Source organism: Cebus imitator, unplaced genomic scaffold, assembly GCF_001604975.1.
Source record: "Cebus imitator isolate Cc_AM_T3 unplaced genomic scaffold, Cebus_imitator-1.0 Scaffold485, whole genome shotgun sequence".
NCBI classification, from domain to species: Eukaryota; Metazoa; Chordata; class Mammalia; order Primates; family Cebidae; genus Cebus; species Cebus imitator.
In genome coordinates, this window is record NW_016107800.1 from 621,652 (window position 1) to 647,819 (window position 26,168).

Sequence of the window (26,168 nt, forward strand, 5' to 3'; positions counted from 1 at the left end):
GAGCAAGACTTGCCCAAAAAAAAAAAAAAAAAAAAAAAACAAAAAAAAAAAAAAAAAAAAAAAAAAAAAAAAAAACCAAAAAAAAAAAAAAAAAAAAAAAAAAAAAAAAGAGCTTAAGCTAAACTGAAAGAGAGATGACAGCAAAGGTCCCAGTGGATATCCTGAATCACCTGGAAAGCTTATTAAAAATACAGACGTTCACACCCCATCTCCTCAAGACTCTGATGCAGTAGATCTAGTGGGGCCCTGGAATCTGCATCTGTGAAGAGCACCCTCAGGGTATCCTTATGCAACTATCATGTGGAAACCAGTGGTCTAAACTGACCCAGATAAACCTGATTATTGTTCTAGTCTTTCAGACCTAGCCTTACATATACCAAGACACAACCATTCCTTAATCAAGAACAGCTCGTCGACCGCACTCCTTTTGGGGAGATGGTTATTAGATGTGGGGTGAGCTCAGGGCAGGGGTGGTGGTGAGTATGGTGTTCTGAACAAGACAGCAATAAGGCCGACTCACTGTCGGCCTTTGTTAGGGTAGGTGCAGCCCAAGAGAACTGCCTGAGGACAAAGGTCATCCCCAGCCTCCCAGCCAGCCAACAGACATTACTTCCTTGGAAACATTATTTTGGCAATTTTCTGTGAGTTTTGACTTTTAAACCATCCAAATGAAGAGACGCACCATTACAGTAGGTAAGGCTGAAAACCAAGAGCAGCTCTACTATTTCATGACTATGACCTAGAACCTCAGTTTCTTTCTGAAAGATCTCTAAGAGCCTTTCTAGCTCCAGAACATGCATGACTCAAGCGTGAATAAGCTCCAACAGGCCCAGACACCTCAATAAATGAACACACAACTGTCCTACGCATTGTGTTGTCCTGTACACTGTGATTAGGGTGGTCACTTTCAGATTCACGATCACAAATGTAAAACAAAGCTCAGGAAAACAGAGTCTCTGCCTCAGCATTCTCTTCATTCCTATTGTATGGACTCATATATCTGACCTCTGAGTGCAAGGGCGAGCTCAGCAGGCAGCCAGCCAGATTTTATTTTACCACTCTGGCTACAATCATCCTTTAAAGAGTAAAAAACAGCCACGTAAGCAAATGTACCAGCAGGTGTTGAGGACCGATACATCAGAATAAGAGAACTGAAAAGGAGAAAATGTAATGTCACAGTTCAGAATTTTACAGAAATATTTATCAAAATATGGAATAAATCCCACCAATTGGCTAATGCCCCCCAAATAAACAATTAATATACTAGCTTGTAGACAGAATGAAACTAGTTCCTAAAACTATTGGCCCAAAACAATCAGAACCACTAAGAATTATGAGTTTCAGTGTTCTCTGAACTCAATGGGCAAAAGTCCTAGCCTAGGAGTTAAGGACTTTGAGTTGTAGTTCTTGCTGTCTGGTGCTGCCTGGGTCACAGCACTGTTTTCCGGGTCTCAGCTTCTTCCACTATAAAACGATGGAGTTGCACTAGCAGCATCTCTGAGGCCCTTTCAAACTCTAACGTTCTAAAAGCCTTTAATCAATGCCTGCCCTTTCCCGTTACTTACTGAAGAACTCCACTCACTGTCATCCTGGAGGTTAAGTGAGACCACTTACACTGCTGAACACCCTTCTATTTCCCCTTCTCCCTCCAGCACAATGATCCTGGAACAAACTGCCTCGTGTTCAACTCCTTGTCAGGCATTTCAAAGTGCTAAAGAAGAAATCCTCCCGGCTTTTCTCCATGGCCTTTATGATGCTGCAATCCTTGAGCCCACTGTTGCTGCCGCTTCCAACCACCCCCCCGCCCACCCACCCCCCCCTCCACTGTGTGCTCCTTGCCATCTAACTTCCAAGTCTCTCTTTGCATAAACTTGGGCTCTTCAGGTTAGGAGCCCAATGACATCTTGAAGATTACTTCTTAAAGCCAGTGTGCTGGCTGGGCGCAGTGGCTCACACCTGTAATCCCAGCACTTTGGGAGACTGAGGCAGGCAGATCACAAGGTCAAGAGCCAGAGACCATCCTGGCCAACATGGTGAAACCCCGTCTCTACTAAAAATCCAAAAATTAGCCAGACATGGTGGCAGACACCTGTACTCCCAGCTACTTGGGAGGCTGAGGCAGGAGAATCACTTGAACTTGGGAGGCAGAGGTTGCAGTGAGCCGAGATGGTGCCACTGCACCCTGGCGACAGAGCAAGACTTGCCCAAAAAAAAAAAAAAAAAAAAAGCCAGTGTTCTGACCCTGAGACCTCCTCCCCTCCTCCTATCTGTTAATCAAGAGAAGGATGCTAATTTATGGCCCAGGAAGAGAAGAGGCAGTGTGGCCTTCTATTAATAGTTGCAAGCTAAGAAGCAAGAGATGGATGTTCAGTGCCTGGGTTTATCCCTAACAGTTAAGTTGGGCTTTAATGGAGGTTAGCATGCCCCTAGAAGCCAAGGTGGGTTCAGATCCCACATACAAGGTGGTCCTGGAAAGTCACTGCCTCTCTCTGGATTCGATGCATCCTTTATAAAATGAAAATGTTTAGTTCATCTCAGGAGCCCCCTCTGTCTCTGACAGTGTATGACTAGGTGGGGAAATAGGAACCAGATAAGAGCAAATGCCAGGGCATGATAGGACCAAGCCACCAACCCTGATGTGAATTACAAGCCTTGGAGGAGCGACTCCCAGAGCTTGGGTAGCCTGAGTTGATACTTCCGCTTTGCAAAATACCCTGAAGGGCTGGGACTAGGGACAGGGGTGGGGCTGTAAAAGGATGAGGAAGTATCTAAGAGCAGCTGGTTATTCTTCCCCTCAACCCTGCCCTCCTCTCTTGCAGGCAGGTGGATGACTCAGCTGGAGAAGAAAGTGGCTTCCTGAGGTGGAGTTTCCAACTTGCCTAGCCCCTCCCCATTCTCCAGTCCCAGTAGATGGGGTACAGATTAGTCCATAATTCAACGCCCTTTTCTCACCACCCAGCCAACACACACATGCGTTTCTCCATCCTCTGCCCCTGTGTGGAGGATACTTCTCCCTGAGCTTAATCCCCTCCCCACAAACGTCAACTTCTCTTTTATCCATTTAGGATCACCCCCGGCTCCAGAGCCAACAATTTATTTCCCAAAACTTGAAAGTAGCCCTGACTTTTCTGGTGAAAATGAGAAGAGAGGCACTATCAACTGGCTGAGGTTCTTTTAGGCATTGAGCTTCAAGACTCTCCCACTGCCGTAATTCAAGTTGGTCATGGGATATCCACAAAAAGCTTAGAGTTCAGCCTTCCCTCAGCTGGGCTTGGCCCACAGATGAAGAACATTCCTTGTTAAGGGTAAGGTGGAGCTGCTGCAGACACAGTTTGCCTTTAGAGATAAGGACAAGAACAAGTGAGAGAAAACATCTTGATTGGTATCAATCAAGAGAGGACAGGGGTTGAGTCCTGACTCAACTGCTTACTAACATTAGGAATTATATTAGCAAATTTTCTGAGCTTCAGATTCCTCATTGTAAAGTAGTGATAATAGTTCTGCCCAGCCCTACTCACGATATAACAAGTTTCAAATTACCTAATTGGAATGAAAACTGTAAGTGCTACATAAAGTGAACTATCGTTATTCCTCACGTTAGAAAATATGCAGCTGAGACAGCTGCAACAGACTTTCTTTAAATACTGCTAGTCTTCGGCTTCCAAAACAGCAGCTCTGTGCCTTACTGCTTGGCTGATGAGTTCAGAGAACCCAAAGTGGGGCAGATGGGCCATGCCGGCTGGGGTTCTGGACTTACCACCAATCCCCTGTACTAAAAAACTAAGTACCCACTAAGGCAAATTTAAGTGGCTTGGGCAGGTCACAGTCAAGGGCCCACAGCCACTTTTCCCCATGTGAGCCTCAACCAGCATCTGGGTCTATCTAGCCTCCGTTTAGGCCTTGCTGGTGATGGCTGAGACCATTCAGTGTCTAGCAAGGATGTTTTCTCCTTCTCTCTAGAGTCATATGCTAACGAGGCCACAATCCTAAGATGTGACTAAAGCCAACACCCCTCACTACTTCTGGGCTAAGTTATGATGGAAAGTGCTGAGCCTGGTTCTACAGTGTTTGCTCTGCTACTGATAAGCAGTGTGATCCTGAGGAAGTCAATTCCCACTCTAAATCTCATAAGCAATAAGAAGAGAGAGAGAATTATTGCTCTACCTATACCACAGAGTGTTGTGAACACTTGAAAGAACTAATGAGTGAACATATTTTGTACAAGACTGAGGAAATACTACCTGCTGAAACAAACAACCTACTTTAACAGAAAAGTAAATCCTCTTCCAACCAGTTACCTTTCATGGGAGATAAAAGAATACTTGTGGTGTCACACATCTAGCTACTCAGCCATATGCAGTGCTCTGCTTTCAGGGTCCCAAGGTACATCTAAGTCATCCATTGAGTTACATTATCACTTTCACTTTTTACCATTTTCATTACCCTTAGAAGTTGGAGACAGCATAAATAAATAGCAGCCCAAAATGTAAACTGTGGTAGTTCTAGTGATAGATCACCCAAGAATTTCGTGCTGAGATGCCTTTTAGATCACTTTCGACTATCAAGTCAAGCAACTCAGTGCTTGCGTCTGGATCCCTTGTCTAGCAGAGCCTCACAGATGAAGGTCAGAGCTGCCAGATGAGAGCTTACTGCTCTTTGTAGGCAAATCCTGCCTTGCTTGGGACTATCTGCAGGAGGCAGTGATCTTCCCTAAAAGGAGAATGGTGTAGGGATGAAAGAGGGAATCCCCTTTCCTTCTGTGACTGCCAGTCACTAAAGAACCTTTCTTCCCCCAGTGAAGCTGCAGTTATTTGGAAACCAGTCTGCATCCTCGTGTACTCTGAAGTCTTGGGGATGGTACAACTATACAGCTGAGAGGTGGCAGGCGAGGAAGCACGAGCTCTAGTATCAGAAAGGTACTACCGAAACAGGTTTTAGTTAGCATTCACAAGAACGGGATAAGCATCCTAAGGACATGTTACAGGTTTGCTAGAAAACAAGAACTTTCCAAAGGCTAGCTTAAGACTGACATGCTTTTTACACCTCAAATACACTTCAGTCTACTCTATTCTGATCACAAGCTCCTGGAGGACAGCGATACTGTTAAGAGTCTGCCACTTATAGGCTGTCAAATTGCTGACATCTGTGCTAAAACACACGCTGTCACCTTCTGAGCCTAAGCCTCTCAGTCACGGGAAAGAATTAAAGCCAGGTGTGGTGGCACGTACCTGTAATACCAGCTACTCAGGAGGCTGAGGCAGGAGGCAGGAGAATCACTCAAGCCCAAGAGTTTGAGACCAGTTTAGACAACATCTCAAAAAAGAAGAATTCACAAGAATATCATCACAGAAAACGCAAAGGCCAAGGAGTGCAAGGAATGGATTGAAGTGTTGGCACTGCCACTTAACTTACTAGCTGTGTGACTTTAGCCAAGTCACTCTATCTCTGAGTCTTCGTCTCTAAAATGTAACTGTCAGCAATCTTTCCAGGAATTTACAAAAATTAAATAATACGTGTCAAAGCATATTATTCATATCTTGAATACCTGATCACTAAAAATAAAAATGTTCCTATCCTCCAAAAATGTAAGTTTCCTTGGAAAAAGAACTCTGCCTACCTGGGAGAGCATTTCTCAACACATTTAATAAGTAAATAAATCTTGGATTATCCTGGCTTTTCCAGCCCTAGGATCCCAAAGGCACATAAACTCAACTGTAGTCTGCTTCTAGTATTAATATGAAGACTTGTGTTCTTGCCTGTCCTAAGAACTCTCTCTTGCCTTGCAGATTACATGAAAGAATCCGTGTGCAGTTCTAGTACTTGTTCCTTGAATAGCAGTGAAAATCCTTACGCCACAATTAAGGACCCACCCATCCTCACCTGCAAGCTTCCAGAAAGCAGCTATGTAGAAATGAAGTCTCCTGTGCACGTGGGGTCTCCGTACACAGACGGGCCATCCTTGCCGACATCTAATAAAAATATATATGAAGTTGGTAGGTGTCTCAAATAAGTAACTTAGTGAAATCAGAGCAACAGTGCAGCATCTGAAGTAAAAGCAACCCCTCTCCATTCACCCCGTCTTGACAACATATCATTCTTTTGTTGCTTTTTAAGGAATCTCTAAGGTAAACTGTCTTTCCTAGGCTGCCTTTCTTGCACACATGCACACACGCGCACGCACGCACACACACACACTCTCTCTCTCTCTTCAACTATTGATACAAATTTCATTTCACTGACAAGATTCTAAATCACCTTCTACCTTCTCCCAGTTTAATCTATGTCCCTGGGCTCACTGATAAGACTCCTACCTCTGGATATTTTAAACCCTTTTAGACAGCACTTTCACTTAGTGTTCCATCTCCTGAGCAAGCCTCAGTCCTCATCCTCATGTATTTGTCATAGACTAAATCCCTAGCTCCTTTCCCCAAGTTAAGTAGAACCCTCTTTCTCTCCAACAAGGCAACAAAAGCTAATCTGTTCTCTGAACTCATTTTTCACTATATTTCTTAGAGCCCACAGTCAGTGTGGTCCAAGAAGGTCGCGGTCATAACTCCAGCTATATCCAGAATCCATACGACCTACCTAGGAACAGTCATATTCCTGGTCATTATGACCTCCTCCCAGTAAGACAGAGCCCTGCCAATGGGCCCTCCCAGGACACGCAATCTTAAGAGGGATAAGCTTCTCTCTGGCAGTGTGCTCCACTGAATATTCTGACTCTGAAAGAAGACATTCCCTTGAAGTAATGGTACAGACTGGCTCCAGCTGCATGTTAGTTATTACGTTCACCTGGAACTAAAGAAGAGCATCCAGGTGGGCCTGGGATAACTGTTCAAGGAATTGTGTTCTCAAAGGCAAATCTTATCACCCACTCAGCCCCAAATGCCCTGGATTATATGATTTTTAAAAGATTTTAAGACATAGCTACTCATCAACATCAGCTAAATACAGCTGATACAAATATATATACATATATTTATCTGAAACGTAATATTTAAAAAAACATGTAGGTTAACAAACCTTCCTAGGACAAAAAGGTGACTGGGGTGGGAAGAGGATTACTTTAAAGCACCTGAAACGTATATGTACTTTTGGTTGCTGTTACCATCAACATCTGTTTTATTATCGAAGACAATACATAGACACGAACTGTTCTAGTATCAGTCTTAAAATATTTGTACATAAATGTCTGGTCCATCAAATTACAACAGCCAAGATTATAGAATCTAGTATATAGTCTAATGCTGACAACTTCCATTTTGAAAAACAAGACTTTACTTTCTTCTATCCTGTGATTACTTTCTTCTGCCCCGTGATAGGTACACACACACACACACACACACACACACACACACACACAAACACGCACAAACATGCACACATAGGGCAGCAGTGTCTCTTTCAGTCTACAACGATGATTCCTAGGCCAACTTTATCAAATTTTGCCAATTCAAAGTTCAAGAACATTGCAAGTCAGTCCTGGCTTTGTCATATCTACTTAGTCCATCTAACACCGGAATCATGCCATGTACAACAGGGCTCTAAGATGATCCTTTAAGTAAGGAGTCACAGACGGCTAGGGATTAAATATCCCTAAAGACGGCTACCTGGCCTCCTCATTTTATTTAGACAGCACCCCTTGACTCAAGAGTACTTGCTTTCAAGTAGTTCTTCATGAATCTTGAGACTGATGTAGTATGAAACCTAAAAGTGTGCAGGAAATTGGACAAATGTGGATACGGCAGGCTTACATTGCTCAAAGTACATTATGCTTTTTAATAGAACTAAATGAAATGATCAAAAAAAGAATGGACTATAACCAGTTGCTGTAACATGATGTAAAAATGTTACTGTAAACAGCATGTGAGGATATGAAGGCCTTCCACCTTCTATCTTAAACTACGACTTACTAAGCTAGCTCAATATGCTTACAGTAAATGCTCCAGATGCCAGTATTCAGGTATGTCTATACCTCCCTCTATGAACACAGATAAACTGAGGCTCAGATGAGTCAAAATTAAGTCAACTCCCAAGCCCTAAAGAGAACCTTCTCACAAGAATTAAAAACAAAAAGGGCAAAGAAAGAAGAAAAAAAAAAAAAAAACAAAAAAAAAAAAAATGATAATACATTATATTAAAGGTAGAATGATGGGAAGACATGATTAAGAAGAAAAAAAAAAAAAAGCAAAAACAAACAAACAAAAAGGGCAAACCTAGGAAGCTAATGGCAACTCCTATACCACTCCATTCACTGGTATAGTCCAGCCAGTTCCAAAACGATACACAAAAGGGGAACTAAATGACTGCAAAGCTGGAATATTGCTACAAGAATATAAGAATTCTGAAAACCTTGATAGAAATTGGAAGCTGGGCAATTATCAGAAAAAGCAAGAAAATAAATGAGTACATCTCCCCTTCCCACGTCACTCAAGGAATAAGCAAATTTTACTGTTAGAGGAAAATATACAATACTTACATGAATGCTGCATGTGTGCATGGAAGCAACTGATTAGCAATAGTAAATTTACTTTCCAAAGAAGCCTTATTGAAATATAAATACTAGGAATTACTTTGTAAACCCAAGTAAATATTTCTCATACATATGTAGAAAGAAATAAAGGTAAGAGGCTTACCTCAGTATTTCAGGGCAGCAAGTGTCTGTGAAGCAAGGATGAAGCATGAAGAAGTCAGATCAGCAAGGACTTCACCGCAATCCCAGGTTTTCTCTTCTTCCCTTATCCTGCATGTATAAGAGCTGCTGCCTGGCAAACTGCAAACAAGCAGCATCACTCTTCAAGTTTCGCCTCTTTTGTCAACTGTCCTCTAGGCAAAGGTATTATTCAGCAAGAGGTGGAATGGCTAATGCCCTGAATCAAGGGACTTCAATGTTACTCTGGTCAAATTAGTTGCCCTCTCTGGGCTCCTTTTTTTTCTATGCATAAAAAAGGGGAGAAGCAGAGAGTGGAAAGACAGCTCTAACAGCCCTTCAAGCTCTAGCATTCCATGAGTTTTTAAGGAAATGTAATACAAGTCAAACCAGGCAATACAGAGCAGAAGGGAAAGGCAGAGGGTGTGATCAATCTATGGTGACAACAGCTGCCTTCGCCTAACGAAGAGTTACCGGTAAAGACATTTGAATCTTACAAAGCAACTGTTAGAAACTTCTAACGCCATCACAAACAGGTTCAGTCACCCTAGACATGTGCACTGTGCATTGTATGGGTGACTTTGAAAGATCTGTTCAGTTATTTTTCAGAAACTAAATTTTCAAATTCATGTGTGCAATTAAAATGAAAGAAAAACCATTATTGTACAGTATTAATAAGACTATGAAATGGCAATACTTTTTTAAATTACAGATTTGTAATATATTTGTTCACTGTGCAGAGGGATTGTACCTTGTACAAAATAAAACACATTTCTCAAACTAATTTAACAAGAATGTCTACTGTTGTGTTGCAAATGGAAAACCTGTTTATAATCTACACCTTAGGTTTAAGGGTAGAACTAACCTACGTCCTGCTTGGGTACTTCAAGCAGCAGGATGAATGAAAATTATTCTAATAGATGCTTGAAAATAAGTGAAAAACTTTTAACAAATTTTTAACAGAAGAGTCTCTTTGTTTAAAGTAATAAATGTGAGCACCATATTTTTATGCATGTTCAAAACTTATTTTAAAATCTCATATTAAAGTTCAATAAAATATATATTTTAAAAAATAAATATAAAACACCAAAAAAAAAAAACAAAACCACATCAGTAAGTAAAATTAGAGGGTTTCTCAGCTTTCGTAAATATTTGGACTCAAAGCCAACTATTACAGTTTATGCTCAGCTCCAGAGGCACAAAGGTACTTCTATAGAACGTGTAAGGGCCAGCGTAAGGGCTACTTAATTTCTATAAATGCAATGAACAGCTTTCCACTAGTAGAAGTTATCTTCAGTATAGTTATTATAGGTCCATCTGTTTTACCAACTTTAAAGACATAAACTTGTGATCGAACTGGTAAAGCAGCAAGAGGATTAATTTTGTAATAAAATACAGATACTGAAATGTAGCTGAGATCATTCAAATAAGTTTTAAATTCCTTCTTCATACTTCCAAAGGTTTGTATATTATCCTCATACGTATATAACCCTCATATTCTGAAGACCCATTCAGAAGAGAGTACTAATAGGTAATTCTCGAGCTATGAGTTGATATCTCAGTGAAAGACAAAACATAATCAAGAGTTTTAAGACTAAAAAAAGATATTTACTGACAGTAGTGTAAGATTATTCACTGCAAGTCTCAGAATATTACTCAATACAATGAGTAACTAACAGCAATTGCTGCAAGTTGTGGACTCAGGAATGACACATTAGCTATTCATCTAACCAGAGGGAAGAATGAAGAGGTCCATTTAATCAATATACAGCAACAGGAGATGGAAAATCTTTCCATGAAGGGTGCATGGATGGATACATAGGGGGTTCATTGTACTTTTATACTTTTGTAGATATGTTTATATAATTGTAATATAATTCTATATAATTTTTAATAAAAACTTTAAAATTTGAATTGTAATTCTCATAGCTCCCCAAGCTACACCAGAATGAACTCTAAGATTAGCTCTCTCACTCTTTTAGACAGCCCTCCCTAACTGTCCTGACATGGAATTGTCAAGGGGAGAGAGAGAGAGAGATACTATGAATGTTAAACACAGGTTGAGTATCCCTGTCCAAAATGTTTGGAACCAGAAGTGTTTCAAATTTGGGATTTTTTCAAATTTTGGAATATGTGCATATACAGAATGAGCTATCTTTGGAATGGGACCCAAGTTTAAATTCATTTTGCATTTCATACACACCTTGTACACAGAGCCTAAAAGTAGTTTTATACAATATTTTTAATAATTTTGTACATGAAACAAAAGTTTGTGTATACTGAACCATCAGAAAGCAAAGGTGTCACTGTCTCAGCCACCCATTTAGACAATCTGTGGAAGTTTGCAACACCATCATTCCTAACACTGAATTTCTATGCTACCAATAAACATTCATTTTCTTACACTTATTACACATCCACGCTAGTATTTAATTTTAAAAAGGTATCCTGGCTGGGCACAGTGGCTCACACTTATAATCCCAGCACTTTGGAAGGCAGAGGTGGGCAGATCATCTGAGGCCAGGAGTTCAAGACTAGCCTGACCAACAGAAGACTCATCTCTTCTAAAAATACAAAATTAGCCGGCCGTGGTGGTGCATGTAATCCCAGCCACTTGGGAGGCTGAAGCAGGAGAATCGCCTGAACCGGAAGGTAGAGGTTGTGGTGAGCTGAAATCAGGCCACTGCACTCCAACCTGGGTAGTAAGAGCGAAACTCTGTATTTTTTTTTTTAAATGTATCATTAATACAGTGACAAAGACTGTGTTCAGGGTAACTAAGCAGCACAGCATCACCAGAGTATTGGTACCAGTAGTTAAACCACCACCACACCACCAACGGCTGGCTTTCAGTCTCCACCTACGAAGCTGTTTTGATTAAAAGGTTGCTGTACACTTCTATGCGAACACTGAATAAACTGTGTGTTACATGCCCGTGTTTTGATTGTGACCTGTCACATGCAGTCAGGTGTGAAATTTTCCATTTGTGACATCATGTTAGTGCTCATGTATCCGATTTAGAGCATTCTGAATTTTGAGATTAGGGATGCTCAACCTGTATGATAAAAGCATGTTCCCTGCCCTTGTGGATCTTACAACGTAGTGATTACAAAAGGGGAGAGATAAATGGAGAGCCCTGGTGATAAGTGGGATGCTGATTATGTATTTTCTTCCTCGGGCTTGCAGAGCTAGAAGGACTAAACAATGCTGTAATCCAAACCCACAGAAAGTGGAAGCTCTGTTCAGATTCCCTCCTCATTCCAGCTGATGCTTCCCAAGCCACTGTCCAGCCTAGCAGACGGCCCTCCAGATCCTTGGATAAGAGAAAGCATGGGGACTATACAAAGTACGGTCCTGTTATTTAGGCATCCGCTCTAATGTAAACCAAAACTAGTAACTGAGGACCTAACTGCCTCCTCCAGAATTAGTTTCACATCAGAGGTAGCCTATGGAAAGTGTTGCTTCTTCGGGCTTCTCAGAGTGTCCCGTCTCAGGCATGACCTTCTTCTGCAGTATTCTTTGGCCCATATGATGAAAGACTTTGGAACAGAGGCTGATACAATGCTCAGCAACTTCTTAAAAGATATGACAAGGAACGGTATCACTTCCCTAGAGATTCCTGAGAAAACGGTATGCTGAGAGATTAAGAGGTTGTCTACAGGGGAATAGGCTTTAAAATAGTACATTTACTCATTAGGATAGCAGTTAAAAAGACCAGAGATTATGTGGTTTGGAGCAAGGTTAAGTTCCACCAACTCAATCACAGTAAAGGAATCCTGTTGGCTGCTAATTCTCACTACATCCCTGGTACTGGTAACAGAGCAGTTAGCCAATACACATAACATTTTGTACTCACACCTGTGTCAGGAACTATCAATCCTATAATTAATAAACGTCAAAGAATTGAATTCAAATAATGTTTACACTATTAATAATTAGATCACTATATCAACAACCCAAAAATACCATGTATATCATGTACATGCACACATAAACCTATACACTTGGATTTAATCACTGGTTCTACTGGATAGCTAGCCTGAGGATTGATCTACCTTCTTGTAGATTCCTATTAAATAATTTTTTAAAAATTAAACACAAAGTGTTTTTAAAAGTTCTCTCCCAGACATGAGTATATTTTAAAGTACATATTAAAAGCCAGCATTTTTTTTTTTTGTAACAGCAAAAGCCATAAAACAAGCAGCCCATCAAATGCTCCTCCCCCTCAGCACATATGGTACTTTGATGCATATGGTTGATACTGACAGTCATTTTGCAAATAAATGTTCTGAAAGCTTTCATCTTATTTAATGGAGTAAACATGGAAATAAAGGTAGCATTTAAATCAAGTTATTGTGATAAGACCAAAAACATTCTACAAAGTGTATACCTCATTTTGACTTCTCTATTAAATTTAAACTTGAGTAACAAAAAAAATTTAAAAAGAAAAAAAATTTAAACTTGAGTTAGAATGTTAATAATTTGGCTTTAATAGAAGAGAGAGCGCTCATTCACAGAATTAGAGAGTTAGCGCTGGGATGAACCCCAGAATTTACCTATTTGGTACCCTCATTAATTGGAAGACTGAGGCTCAGAAATGAAATGACCACAAGAGCCATGACTAGAAACTCTTCATTACTCAGTCCAGTGCTATATTATACCAGCTACTTTCACTCTTTTAACCCACAAAGTTTACCATATTTTCTAATATATGCTAGTGTATTACCTAGCACACAACATCCTTTTAAATATTCTTTACTCTCCAATTCACTTTTCAGGAGAATACATACCCTCAATTATACTGATTCTCAGCCTAATCATCTCCCTCACATAACTTTTAATGACATTACCTTTTGTATCACTTTACGGTTACCATCAACCTCCTACAGTTTGGGGAAACCCAATCATTCTTTAAAACATTAGAATGACAACTCCAGTTTATTTGGCCTATTGTATAAGGTGAGTAGGAAAGACCTGTCAAATCCCAGAAAGCTGTGTGGCACCAGCACCGCCCAACCAGGAGAAAAGTCTGACTGTTCCGCTAGCCCATTAAATGATGTGGCGGAAGAGGATCCTTCCACAATCTTTGTTCATTTTTTTACACAGCAAATGGAAGCCATACATAACCTTTCACAAAATTCATTTTTTAACTTTTTTTCCAGGTTTATCTGTGAAACATCAGAAAATCAATTTATATTTTTTCCTGTTAAAACAAAGCCCCAAAAATTGAAACCTAACAGGTTAGAATAAATTGTTAATTATCCACCCAGCCTTTGAATTCTTTTACTTCTGGTATTGGCCAAAACTGTCTAAATAGTACAGCTTCTTCTCTAAGGTAGACAGAAGCGATTAACCACGGAAAGCATTTGTGTTTTATAAATACAAGTCAGCAAAGACAAAAATTAAGATATTCGTTTTCTCAATGATCAAAGACACGTGGCTAGCTCTGATGGGCAATCCAAACTCACGAAGTCTAACTTTCTGCAGAACCCTTCAGAACTTAAAAGATCACTGATATAAGGTCACTAGCTGGCACCTCTTCTTATAATTACAATTTAGCATATTCAATGCAATGGCTAATAACTGACCCTACATAATGACAACTACTATTAAAGAGAAACACAGCATTTGAGAACAATGACATAAGATCAAATCAAGGTACCATGGCTGACTTTTCAGAAGACTACATAAAGGGTTAAAAAAATTCAAAGTTAAATAACTGAAAATCAAGGTGAAGCAGCAAAATACTTGTAAATTGCCTTAAGCCCTCAATTGTCATAATTTTAAAACTTTTTGTTTCTTGCTTGAGACAGTTTGTCTCCTAAGATACTACTCACAATACAGACACTTGCTGAAATGCAATCGAAGTCATTTTCTAATACTTAGTATTTCTTGGAATCCTCCCAAGATCCAACCATACCCAAGGCAACATTTAAGTCTACACTGGGGTAAAAATTCTAAGTTCCTTTATTCATTTTCAATTCACTATTTAGTTTTTCTCTTTTCTTACTTTGTAAAAAAAATTTACCACCAACTTTCACTAAAAGGGAGATGGATTATTTTCCTGGGTCTGGTGACACTGTTATATATGAAAGTACACACTACTTTCCTAATGTTTTAGAACATACTTTTTCCAAGAAAAGCGTAATTGAACTGCAAGTCTAAAATCAAAGCTGAATTCACACACTGATGCTCTCAATTCAATGTTTACTCAGTAATGCAAGAACCTATGCTTTTACAACATCAGGATTCCAAGGCTGCATCCAAAGCACTCAAAGGAAAAATGTAATCTGACAACATTAGAAATAATCCCCCTATAACTGTTTATTAGAATGTGAATATATTCCAAATCAATTACTAAAANAAAAAAAAAAAAAAAAAAAAAAAAAAAAAAAAAAAAAAAAAAAAAAAAAAAAAAAAAAAATCAAATTACAGAGCATGCATAAAATACAAAGTAGCAATTTACAAATAGATATTATCTTCATAACCAACACACTAAAATAATAAAATGGCTATAGAAGAAAACCAAAATGACTGACTACAGCAATGCCTTCCGTGTGCCCCACACATCATGAGCACCGCAAAAGACAAAAGATTAACTATGAAATATAGTAATCTAAGCAAGCCCACACATACATATTTTTGGGGATTTTCCTTCCCACCATCCTGAATAGTATCGCTGCAGTTGACACAACTTCCAGAAAACTGCAGAGTAAGTGCTTAATATTATCCACAAGAAAGCAAAACTACATATTAGTGTGCACATTTCTGAATGAGAAACTAATTGCTTCATTGATTTCAACAATGCAGTGGAAGAAAACTATTTCAGGTCTCTACAATGCCTAAATGCATTCTATTTAAACTCAAGGGACTATTTCATTTTACACACTAAAAGAATACATGCCTTTAAGTGGTACCACTGGAGCAGAAATTAACCTCTCACTGTATTCTTTAGACATACTGAAACCAAAGATTTAGCTGGACTACATTCATAATATACTGCGAAACTCAAAACATGAGCATTGTTAAAATCATTATCCATGCCTGCTGGTGGATATGGTGATAAAACCAGGTTGCATTTCACTTACTGGAAGGTTTTAAGACAAAATTAACACTTCAAATTTTGATACTACCAGCATTAAACCAGTTATTGCCTGAGCAATAAAATGCCACATAATCTACTGGTTGGAAATTATTATAGATCATTTAAATGTTCTGGGCTGCCTGATCATTGCAACAGAGGCATCTGAGATGGAATTCCACAAGTCTCTCCAGTTCACAGCCTGACAGGCAGCACTGTTTAACTTATGGCCCCACAACCATATTACTAATGAAACCGTAACAATCTTGTGTTTATTAAGAGAATTCTTCTCCAGAAAAAGTGCCCCCTTCTCTAATCAACTTTGATGCTTACAAAAATTTAAAACAAAATTTACTCAACTACATAAACCCATTAAGGCATTTTAGAAATTGATGTCCAGAACAATGGAAAATTGTCAAGCTCTCAAAATCCTGCTATGTTTATAGGGCAATTCTTAGACTTGTGGAAATATACAATGCACTGAGAGAAGAGTGTATTACCTATAAGCTGCTCTGTGGCAAAATGGTAGCTTATTTCTAAGGTCTTCTGAGTTTGATTTGATCAAGACCAATAGGTCTGAGCTTCAAGTGATCAAGTTCTATTATGTCCTACAATGACAGGCTTCCATGATGAAAAGTAAACAATAATTGAGGAATCCAAACATTCAGTTTATTAAACTAAGGCTAGAGAAGCCATAGCATGAAAAAAAAGCTGCAGTCATTCGGGACAAGTGGATGATTTTATAAAGCTAAAATCAAAAGACTTAAGACATGGAAAAATTCATAAGTAGGAAGTAATAAAACACAAAAGTGACACAGGAATTACAAATATATTTAAATCTCAGACCTGGGAAATGGACTATACACAGCCTTCTAAGGGAGAAGAGAAATGCCTTAGATGTTCTGACAGCACTGCACCTTTGGCTTGTTTTCAGTGGTTGGTGGAACATGAATAGGAACGACGTTGTTGCTTGGAGACATGTCATTTTCCCGTCTGTCTGACATTTGCTTCTGAGAAACAATGCGGTAAATCTCTAAAGGAAAAAAGAAACCACAAGACTTAGTGTGAATAAACCCATCAATAGGATAAAAAATACATAGAGGTAGGAGATACACTTGCATCAAAGACCATAAGGAAATTAAACAGAGAATACATAAAGTTTTATTTTCAAACAGCCACTGATTACAGTCAACCCCTTATTTTAACAATTGCCCTTGGGATAAGAAAAGAAACAAAGATTTTTCCATTTCAGAGGGAAAGGTTCACCCAGTCAAATCTTTCTTTAAAGAAGTAAACCAGGCTGGGCTGTGGTAGCTCACACCTGTAATCCCAGCACTTTGGGAGGCCAAGGTAAGGGGAGGCCACCTTCCGGGTTCAAGGGATTCTCCTGCTTCAGCCTCCCGAGTAGCTGGGACTACAGACGTGCGCCACCACACCTGGCTAATTTTTGTATTTTTAGTAGAGACCGGGTTTTACCATGTTGGCCAGGATGGTCTCAAACTCCTGACTTCAGGTGATCCACCCACCTCCGCCTTCCAAACTACCATGCCCACTGAGAATACCTTGTTCTTAAGAGATAAAATTTGTAAGTATTTAGTAGCAAAGTGCCACAATGTCTACAATTTACTTTCAAAGACTAAATAAGGAGAAAAAAAGTATATACATACAGAAAGATTTAAAAATGTGGCAAAATGTTAACAATTGATGATTCCAGAGGAAGATTCAATAGTGTCCACTGTATTCATTCTGCAATACTTGAAAATCTTTTAAAGTTATAGAGAAAAAAGAGAAAGACACATATTTTCAAACTGCTCTGAGAACATATCAACCACCTGCAATAAATGAATATTATTTGGATGCTAATTTGAACTGGAAAAAAAATTGATACAGGAAATTTTAATATTACTTAGATAATAGGATAAGGAATTATTGCCAATTTCTCTCCTTTTTTTTCTTTTTTCTTTTTTCTTGCCAATTTTTAAGTGGTTTTGTTATGAGTTTACATTCTAATATTTTAGATATACATCCCAAAATGTCTACAAATGAAATGAAGTAATAGCTGGGATTTGTTTCAAAGTAATGGAGGAAGGAGGTAGAGGAAAGACTGGTCATAAGCTGGTGGTTGTTGATGGCTACATGGGATTTCATGATACTATTCTACTTTTGCGTTTTGGGTTTTTTTTCTTTTTGAGACAGTCTTGCTCTGTCACCCAGGCTGAAATGCAGTGGTGTGATCTTGGCTCACTGCAACCTCCGCCTCCCAAGTTCAAGTGATTCTCCTGCCTCCACTTCCCAAGTAGCTGGGATTACAGTTGCATGCCACCACGCCCGGCTAATCTGTGTATTTTTAGTAGAGATGGGGTTTCACCATGTTGGCCAGGCTGGTCTTGAACTCCCGACCTCAGGTGATCCGCATGACTGGGCCTCCCAAAGTGCTGCAATTACAGGCACCCAGCCTAAATTCTTAATTCTGTAGTTGAAAGTTTTTTGGGTTTTTTGTTTTTTTGAGACAGAGCCTCTTAGAAAAGAATGGGACCATAAAGAAAAAAATTTTTTTAAAAATGAAAGAGATAGAGTCTCGCTTAGTTGCCAGGTTGGAGTGCAGTGGCACAATCTTGGCTCCCTGTAACCTCTGCTTCCCAGGCTCAAGCGATTTTTCTGCCTCAGCCTCCAGAGTACCTTGGGACTACAGGCCTATGCTACCATACCCCGCTAATTTTTGTTATTTTTAGTAAAACAAGGTTTCACCATGTTGGCCAGGATGGTCTCTACCTCTTGACCTCGTGATCCACCTGCTTTGGCCTCAAGAGTGCTGGGATTATAGGCATAAGCCACAGCGCCATTTATTTTACCTGACTTAGCATGTATACTCGGTACAGTGGGGCTAAAGTTTTCCGGTATTAATTTTATTAGAGTAGTGAGAATCTTTTAATTAGGTGTAGTTGTAGCTTTGTTCTTGGCAAGTGGCAATACTTTAAATACATGTCAGTTTATTAAATGAGAGTATTTTTTTACCTTCAAGAAGCTTACATGGGTCAGGCTCAGGGGCTCACACCTATAATCCTAGAGCACTTTGGGAGGCTGGTGCGGGAGAATTCCTTTGAGCCCAGGAGTTCGACACCAGCCTGGGTAACATGGCAAGACCCTGTGTCTACAAGAAGTCTAAAAATTAGCTGGACATGGTGGCACACCTATAGACCCAGCTACCTGGGAGGATCACTTGAGCCCAGGAGGTGAGGCTGCAGTATGCTGTGACAGCGCCACTGTACTCCATCCTGGACAACAGAGGGAGACCCTGCCTCAATGAAAAAGAAACTTAATGGTGAACTGGGTTTCAAGAGATCTGACAAGTCCACCTTAGGCCGTAATGGCATATCTTAGGCCTCTGCTGATTTTGCAATTTTTGGAGAGACTGAAAAATTTTAACTCTTGTTACCCAATTTGGAACAGCTGCATTTAACTGCCTTAGAATTATTTTGCAACTGGATCCACACTTCCATTACAGTAGAAACAGGAATGCGTCTTTTTCTTATTTTTATTTTACTTATTTATTTATTTTTGAGACCGGAGTTTCACTCGTCACCCAGGCTGGAGTGCAATGGCGCAATTTCCAGTCACTGCAACCTCCACCTCGTGGGTCAAGCGATTCGCTCGCCTCAGCCTCCCAAGTGGCTGAGATTACAGATGCCCGCCACCATGCCTGGCTAATTTTTTTTTTTTTTTTTTTTTAGAGTTTCCCATGTTGGCCAGGCTTGAACTCCTGACCTCAGGTGATCTGCCCGCCCTGGCCTCCCAAAGTGCTGGAATTAAAAGCGTGAGCTACCATGCCAGCCTCTCCTTTTTATTTAGCTAAATAAATCTAATAAAGCTTATCTCATTATATTTAAAGCCATCTGATATTACTATTTTACTTTAATTTAGATCTCTTACAAGAGAAATCTAAATGATAAAAGATTGATAAAGCATGATTATTTTTCTTCCTTTTACCTATCCTTTGTACCTCTTAAAAGGCCAGGCGCCGTAGCTCACCCCTGTAACCCTTACACTTTGGGAGGCCGAGGTAGGCAGACTGGTCTCATAGCTCAAGGGTTTGAGACCAGCATGGGCAACAAGGTGAAACCCCTTCTCTACCAAAATACAAAAAATTGCTGGGTGTGCTGGCGTGCGCCTAGAGTCCCAGCTACTCAGGAGGCTGAGGCAGGAGAACTGCTTGAACCCAGGAGGCAGAGGTCACAGTGAGCTGAGATCACACCACTGTACTCCAGCTTGGGCAACAGAGTGAGACTCCCTCTCCCAAAAAAAGGTGGGAGTCGGGGGGGTGGAGGGGAGAACTGCATAGGAATTGTTATATTCATTTGGTTCTAAAGAAGCACATGCCTTTCAAAGAAGGAAATAGATCTAGTTTATCAAGTTCCTACCCACCTCCCCCACAAAAGTCCCAATGAAATAACCTTCTTAATCAGATAGCTAGAAGTTACCTGCTTCCTACTTTCTTATCGGTTTTGGGTTGTTTTTTTTTAATGACACTCCCAGCCACAAGAGACTCTGTAAGTAAATTACTTCAGGAACCTCTTAAAGCCAATCACTCTTTATTGCTTTGGTGACATTTTTATTAGCAGACATCCTCCTTTTTGGTAACTGGAATAAATGCAGCAGTAATCCATTTCTACAGCATGCTGTATTTGTAGACACCAACATTGCTCAAATTTCTTGCTTTGTAATGAGATCTCTTTAATTATTTACTTCTCTATGTTCTTTGAGAAGCCTGCTTTTCCCTCTCTTCCAGTATTACATATATTTGTTTTTTATGTAAGAACACTAATTTTTTTTTGTTTTGGTTCCCCAACTTAATTTTCAAAACAATTTATAAAAAAAGTTAAAACTTACAGTGGGTCACATATTTCATCTTCATCTACACACATAATTTACACTTGAAAAAGAAGAGCCTCCCAGTTTGAGATTAGAGAGAAAGCTTAAAGATAATTATCTGGCAGGGCATGGTTGGCTCACCCCTGTAATCCTAGCACTCTGGGAGGCCAAGGTGGGTGGATCACCTGAGGTCAAGAGTTCAAGGCCAGCCTGGCCATCATGGTGAAACCCCATCTTTAAAAAAAAAAAAGATAATTATCTTTATTCCTTAGCCACTCATCTGATTGAATGACTGAAGGAAAGAAAAATCCTTTTCTTTACCCTGGGCACACTCCCATCCCATCCTTTTCCACTGAAAGGAATCTAAATAAAGATTTCATATCCCTTTTTTAATTTTAGTAGCCTGTCTTTATTGTATCCTAGTTGTTTTTCCTTAATGTCTCTTCACATCTGAACCACTGTCAACCTTCTCAGATGTAAATTTTAGCCACTCCCCTCCTCCCCCAAAAGAGTATAAGAAACAGCTGCTGTTTGTTTTTGTTAGTTTATATATTCAGTTGACTACAGTTTACTGTTTTTCAACCTCTGAGAAATTATTTCTTAATTTGGAAAAAATGTAGTAATTCAGTTAATACATCTCTTTTTCTTTAACTTTTTGTCATGGAAAGTTTCTGACATACCAAAACTAGAATAAGGGCAGGCTCAGGGGCTCTTGCCTGTAATCTCAGCACTTTGGGAGGCCGAGGCAGGCAGATCACGAGAGGTCAGGAGTTAGAGACCAGCCTGGCCAACATGGTGAAGAGCCATCTCTACTTAAGATACAAAATTAGGGGCCGGGCGCGGTGGCTCAAGCCTGCAATCCCAGCACTTTGGGAGGCCAAGGCGGGTGGATCACGAGGTCAAGAGATCGAGACCATCCTGGTCAACATGGTGAAACCCCGTCTCTACTAAAAATACAAAAAATCAGCTGGGCATGGTGGCACGTGCCTGTAATCCCAGCTACTCAGGAGGCTGAGGCAGGAGAATTGCCTGAACCCAGGAGGCGGAGGTTGCGGTGAGCCGAGATCGCGCCATTGCACTCCAGCCTGGGTAGCAAGAGCGAAACTCCGTCTCAAAAAAAAAAACAAAACAAAACAAACAAACAAACAAAAAGATACAAATAGTAGGGCATTGTGGCTCCGGCCTATGCTCCCAGCTACTCGGGGGGCTGAGACAGGAGAATTGCTTGAATCTGGGAAGTAGAGGTTGCAGTGAGCCAAGATCGCACCACTGCACTCCTGCCTGGGTTGACAGAGCATGAGTCAGGGGGATTAAACAAAAAAAAATTTAGTCTTCATACTAAAAAGATATCCTGGACATATTAATTACGTGGAGAAACCTAGCAGATATCCCCTTAATTAAGTAGTCAACGTTAACATCACTATAGTAATTAATAAGACATCCCATTAACACAAACCTCCTAATATGGTGCCCTGAGAACACTTCTGCGGTTTCAGTGAAAAGTGTATAACCTGAGTTTAATCATGAGGAAACACCAGATAAACCCAAGCTGAGGTACACAACAAAATAACTGGACTGTACCCTTCAAACATGTCAAGGTCAATAAACAAAAGATTGAGGAACTATTCCAGATTAGAGGAGACTAAAGAGATATGACCGCTGAATGAAATGCATGATTGATCTTGAGCTTTCTTTGGCTAATAAGCGTATCATTGGAACAACTGGCAAAAGCTGAATAAGGTCTGTAATTAAACACTGATGTGGCACTATTATCTCTCTGCTTTTGGTAATTATACAAGAGATTGCCCTTGTTTTTACAAAATATACACTGAAAAGTACTCAAACATGACAGGCATCATGTCTACCGCTTAATCTCACATGGTGCAGAAAATACATATATATATTTAGAGAGAAGAGAGAGAAAACGATAAAGCAGATGTGGTAAAATATTAACATTTCAGGAATATGGGTGAATGCTATTTGCACATTCTTTATACTATCATTTCAACCTCTTTAAATTTGAAACTGTCAAAATGCAAAATTAAAAGAAAAAAAGTAAAAGGTATGCATTAAAAACACCCTTTAGTGAACTTAAGGAGAAAAGACAACGCTGCACTGAAATTCAGAGGCTGAGCAATCTACCAGTCTCACTCTCATACTAGTAAACTACCTCTAAAAAAAATACTATCAGTGGCCAGGCATGGTGGCTCATGCATGTAATACCAGCACTTTGGGAGGCCGGAGGTGGGTGGATCACCTGAGGTTAGGAGTTCAAGACCAGCCATGGTCGACATGGTAAAATCCCGTCTCCACGAAAAAATACAAAAAATTAGCTGGACATGGTAGCAGGCATCTGCAATCCCAGCTACTCAGGAGGCCAAGGCAAGAGAATCACTTCAGCCTGGGAGGCGGAGGTTACAGTGAGCCAAGATCACACCACTGCACTCCAGCCAACAAGAGCAAAGCTTCATCTCAAAAAAAAGAAAAAAAAAAAATACCATCAACAAAAAATCTCATGGAGTGACTTTCAAATTCTTAAGTGTCAAGAATGCCATGGGTCTATACTAAAATAGACAACACAATTAACTCTGAAGTAATAATGTAAATTTTCCAATAATAATTTTACAACTCAAAATTTTTGGCCAGGCATGGTGGCTCATGCCTATAATCCCAACACTTTGGGAGGCCAAAGCAGGCAGACGGCTTGAGCTCAGGAATTCAAGACCAGACTGGGCAACACCCCAGTAAGACCCCATTTCAATTTTTTAAAAATTTAAAGCTATTTTTTCTTTCAGCAATATCAAAATACAATGTAAATACTCCCTTAAGGCTGTTAACATTTAAGGTAGAATCAAGTTCAATTAAGTTACTGATCTCTTTACTGTTTTCTCTATGCATTAATACTTCCACTTGCATATAAGGGGAAAAAAGTTTAGAACAAACATCCTAACACCTGCAGAATAACAGAGATGGCTGCTGCCACATGCAGTGATATCTGATCCAACAGACCAACAGTGAGATTTATGCAGGAAGCTGAGGAAATAGTGAATATAGAAAGGAAAGTGGTGGCAAGTGAAACTAAACTCTTCTTTGCTTTCAAGCAACAATTAAGCAGTAACAAAAGTTCAATTTAGAGTAAATCTTTAAGAAACATACACATATATTCATCCTCTTTATTTATTTATTGAGACAGGGTCTGACTCTGCCCCCTCCCCCAGGCTGGAGGGCAGTGGCATGATCTCAGCTCACTGCAGCCTAAACCTCCCAGGCTCAAGCAACCCTCCCACCTCAGCTGGGACTACAGGAACACACACTACCACACCCAGCTAATTGTTTGTGTCTTTCTGTGGAGACAGGGTTTCACCATATTGCCCAGCCTGGTCTTGAACTTTTGAGATCACTGCATGTGACAGCAGACATCTGTGTTATTCTACAGGTGTTAGGATGCCTGAGCTCAAGCAATCTGCCTGCCTCAGACTCCCAAAGTGCTGGGATTACAGGCGTGCATCACCGAGACTGCTCTCATCTTTAAAGACAAAATGGCTCAATTTTAAGTACTGACTAGTTAATGTTTGAGTGGATGAGAAGTTCCGTGTTATAAAATGACGCATACGATCATTAACTGCAGATGGAAGACTTGGGCTCATCTTCACTTAATATCAGAATAAATGGGCCAGAATTACAACAGAGGAGATTTGATGGAACATTAAAAATATCCCAACAATGAGGACTGACTAAAAAGTTTTTCAGATGAGATTTTCTGAGGCCTTAAAAGGCTCACAGGTGTATATGTATAAGGTCATTTAATTCACGTTTTAAGACTATGACTCTGAGGAACAGGGAGGTTCAGTGATTTTAGTTAAGGAGTAGAAGCAAAGTGATAAAAACGTAATGTTCTAGAACTCCTGGGTCTCAATCTAGTACTCTACATGTTAACTCAATGAAATCCATACAAATGGTTATAAAGAAAACAAAGACTTGCAGACATACTGCAAATTTAACCAAATCTTGCTTGCTTAATACAATCTGCAGTGAAAATTTGACAGAGAACCTTCTAAAGGAAAGCTACTGTATTCCAAAGACACTATTCTTTCATAACAGAAAACAATAATAAAATAGGTCCATAAATCACCAATTTTCTCATCCCTTAATTGCTATTTAGCTACTAATTTACCAACTGTTCTCCGTATAACAAGGATAGATAAGTACTTTACAAGTATTCAAAATGAGTACTTTACAGGTACTCATTTTTGGAGTCTAGGGCAGTAATAGATCATTCTTTGATGAAGGTTACTGAGACAAAAAACCTTTAGGTCCCAACAGCAAAGTCAAATCCTATCACAAGATTTTATAAATATAACCCTTCTCTCAAAAAGGAATTAATAAAACTCCTCAAAATATGTATGAATTTTACAGATGGAGAAATTAAGGCCTAAAAGGGTTAGGTAACTTGCCTAAGATTACACAATTAATAAGTGGAGGAGCCAGGACTCGAACCCAAGTCAGGCTTCCAAATCTTAACTCCTTGATTTTACTCTAACATTTTTACAGTAAAAGAAGATAATATGTTAAAGTTAAAATCTGTTAATCTCTAATACAGGGGCTGCATACAAACAATAAATCAAAACTTGTTACATTATAATTGTCAACTCATTTAACCGTATCTCCACATAGACTTTAGAACAAGGCCATGGAAAACTGTACTATATATTAAGACCACGATTTAAATGATTAGTTCTTAAAATATACAATTTTAAAGTATTTAAAAACAACCCATCAAAGTAGTCATTAGAAGATTAAGACTAATCTTACTAATAATCTGGTTATTCTAATAGTGTCAGAATAAATATGAGTGAACACTTCTTATCTCAGAGGCTGGTCATCCACATTCCAAAACAGCATGAATTCTATCTCTTTCCCACTACTTTTTTAAACTTTTCTGTATGTAATAATCATTGGCTACTTTTATCTACCAATTATCTCCTGGATACCTTTCCTCTATGATATATCATGAGAGAATTTTGTCACTATAATTTTTTTAAATATGTTTTTTCCCTAGCTTTTTCTTTACTGAATTTCAAAAGGGCATGTGTATCTTTCTATAGCTGAGATCTCAACATATACCTTATAAAAGTACATTTAAACATTGCTTTATGTTTGTGACCATGAACAATGGAATACCTGGACTGAAGGAATAGTGGAAGTGAATGAATTATGTTCAAAATATTTTTCCCACTATAAATCGGATGAATTAGGACAACTGAAGCTCAATGAGCAAGGGTTGTAATTTTGAACTCTAAACCGCTTTTGCTAGAGCAGCTCTCAAATGATCATTTTCAGGTAATATATAGTTCAGTTACTGATTAGTTTGTTTAAATTACCTTCCAAAAACTTCCAGTTCCCACTGGTGTAATCTGGAAACACAAGTCTTACCTGTTAAAATTGTCTGAAAAGCAGCTTCTACATTTGTAGAGTCTAGAGCAGAAGTCTCAATGAATGATAAACCATTCTTTTCTGTGGAGAGACACAAAAAAAAAAATCAGTCTTACAAAAGACAAAAAAAAAAAAAA

At 39.4% G+C, this 26,168-nt stretch overlaps 2 protein-coding genes across 6 annotated transcripts in view; one reads left to right on the forward strand and one right to left on the reverse strand.

Moving 5' to 3' along the window:
• Positions 1 to 8,083, forward strand: part of MEGF11 (multiple EGF like domains 11) — a 414,135-nt gene extending 406,052 nt beyond the window's left edge. For all 5 annotated transcript variants that reach the window (XM_037732953.1, XM_037732954.1, XM_037732951.1 and 2 more), the window contains 2 exons: positions 5,787 to 5,993; positions 6,514 to 8,083. In XM_037732953.1, the coding sequence (XP_037588881.1) occupies positions 5,787 to 5,993; positions 6,514 to 6,674 (368 nt within the window). In that variant the 3' untranslated portion in view covers positions 6,675 to 8,083. The remainder of the gene's footprint in view (positions 1 to 5,786; positions 5,994 to 6,513) is intronic.
• A 6,871-nt stretch (positions 8,084 to 14,954) lies between these two features.
• Positions 14,955 to 26,168, reverse strand: part of RAB11A (RAB11A, member RAS oncogene family) — a 23,251-nt gene continuing 12,037 nt past the window's right edge. Inside the window, exons 4-5 of the mRNA XM_017513002.2 lie at positions 26,032 to 26,112; positions 14,955 to 16,762 (exon numbers count right to left, since the gene is read on the reverse strand). Coding sequence (XP_017368491.1) covers positions 16,623 to 16,762; positions 26,032 to 26,112 — 221 coding nt within the window. The 3' untranslated portion in view covers positions 14,955 to 16,622. The remainder of the gene's footprint in view (positions 16,763 to 26,031; positions 26,113 to 26,168) is intronic.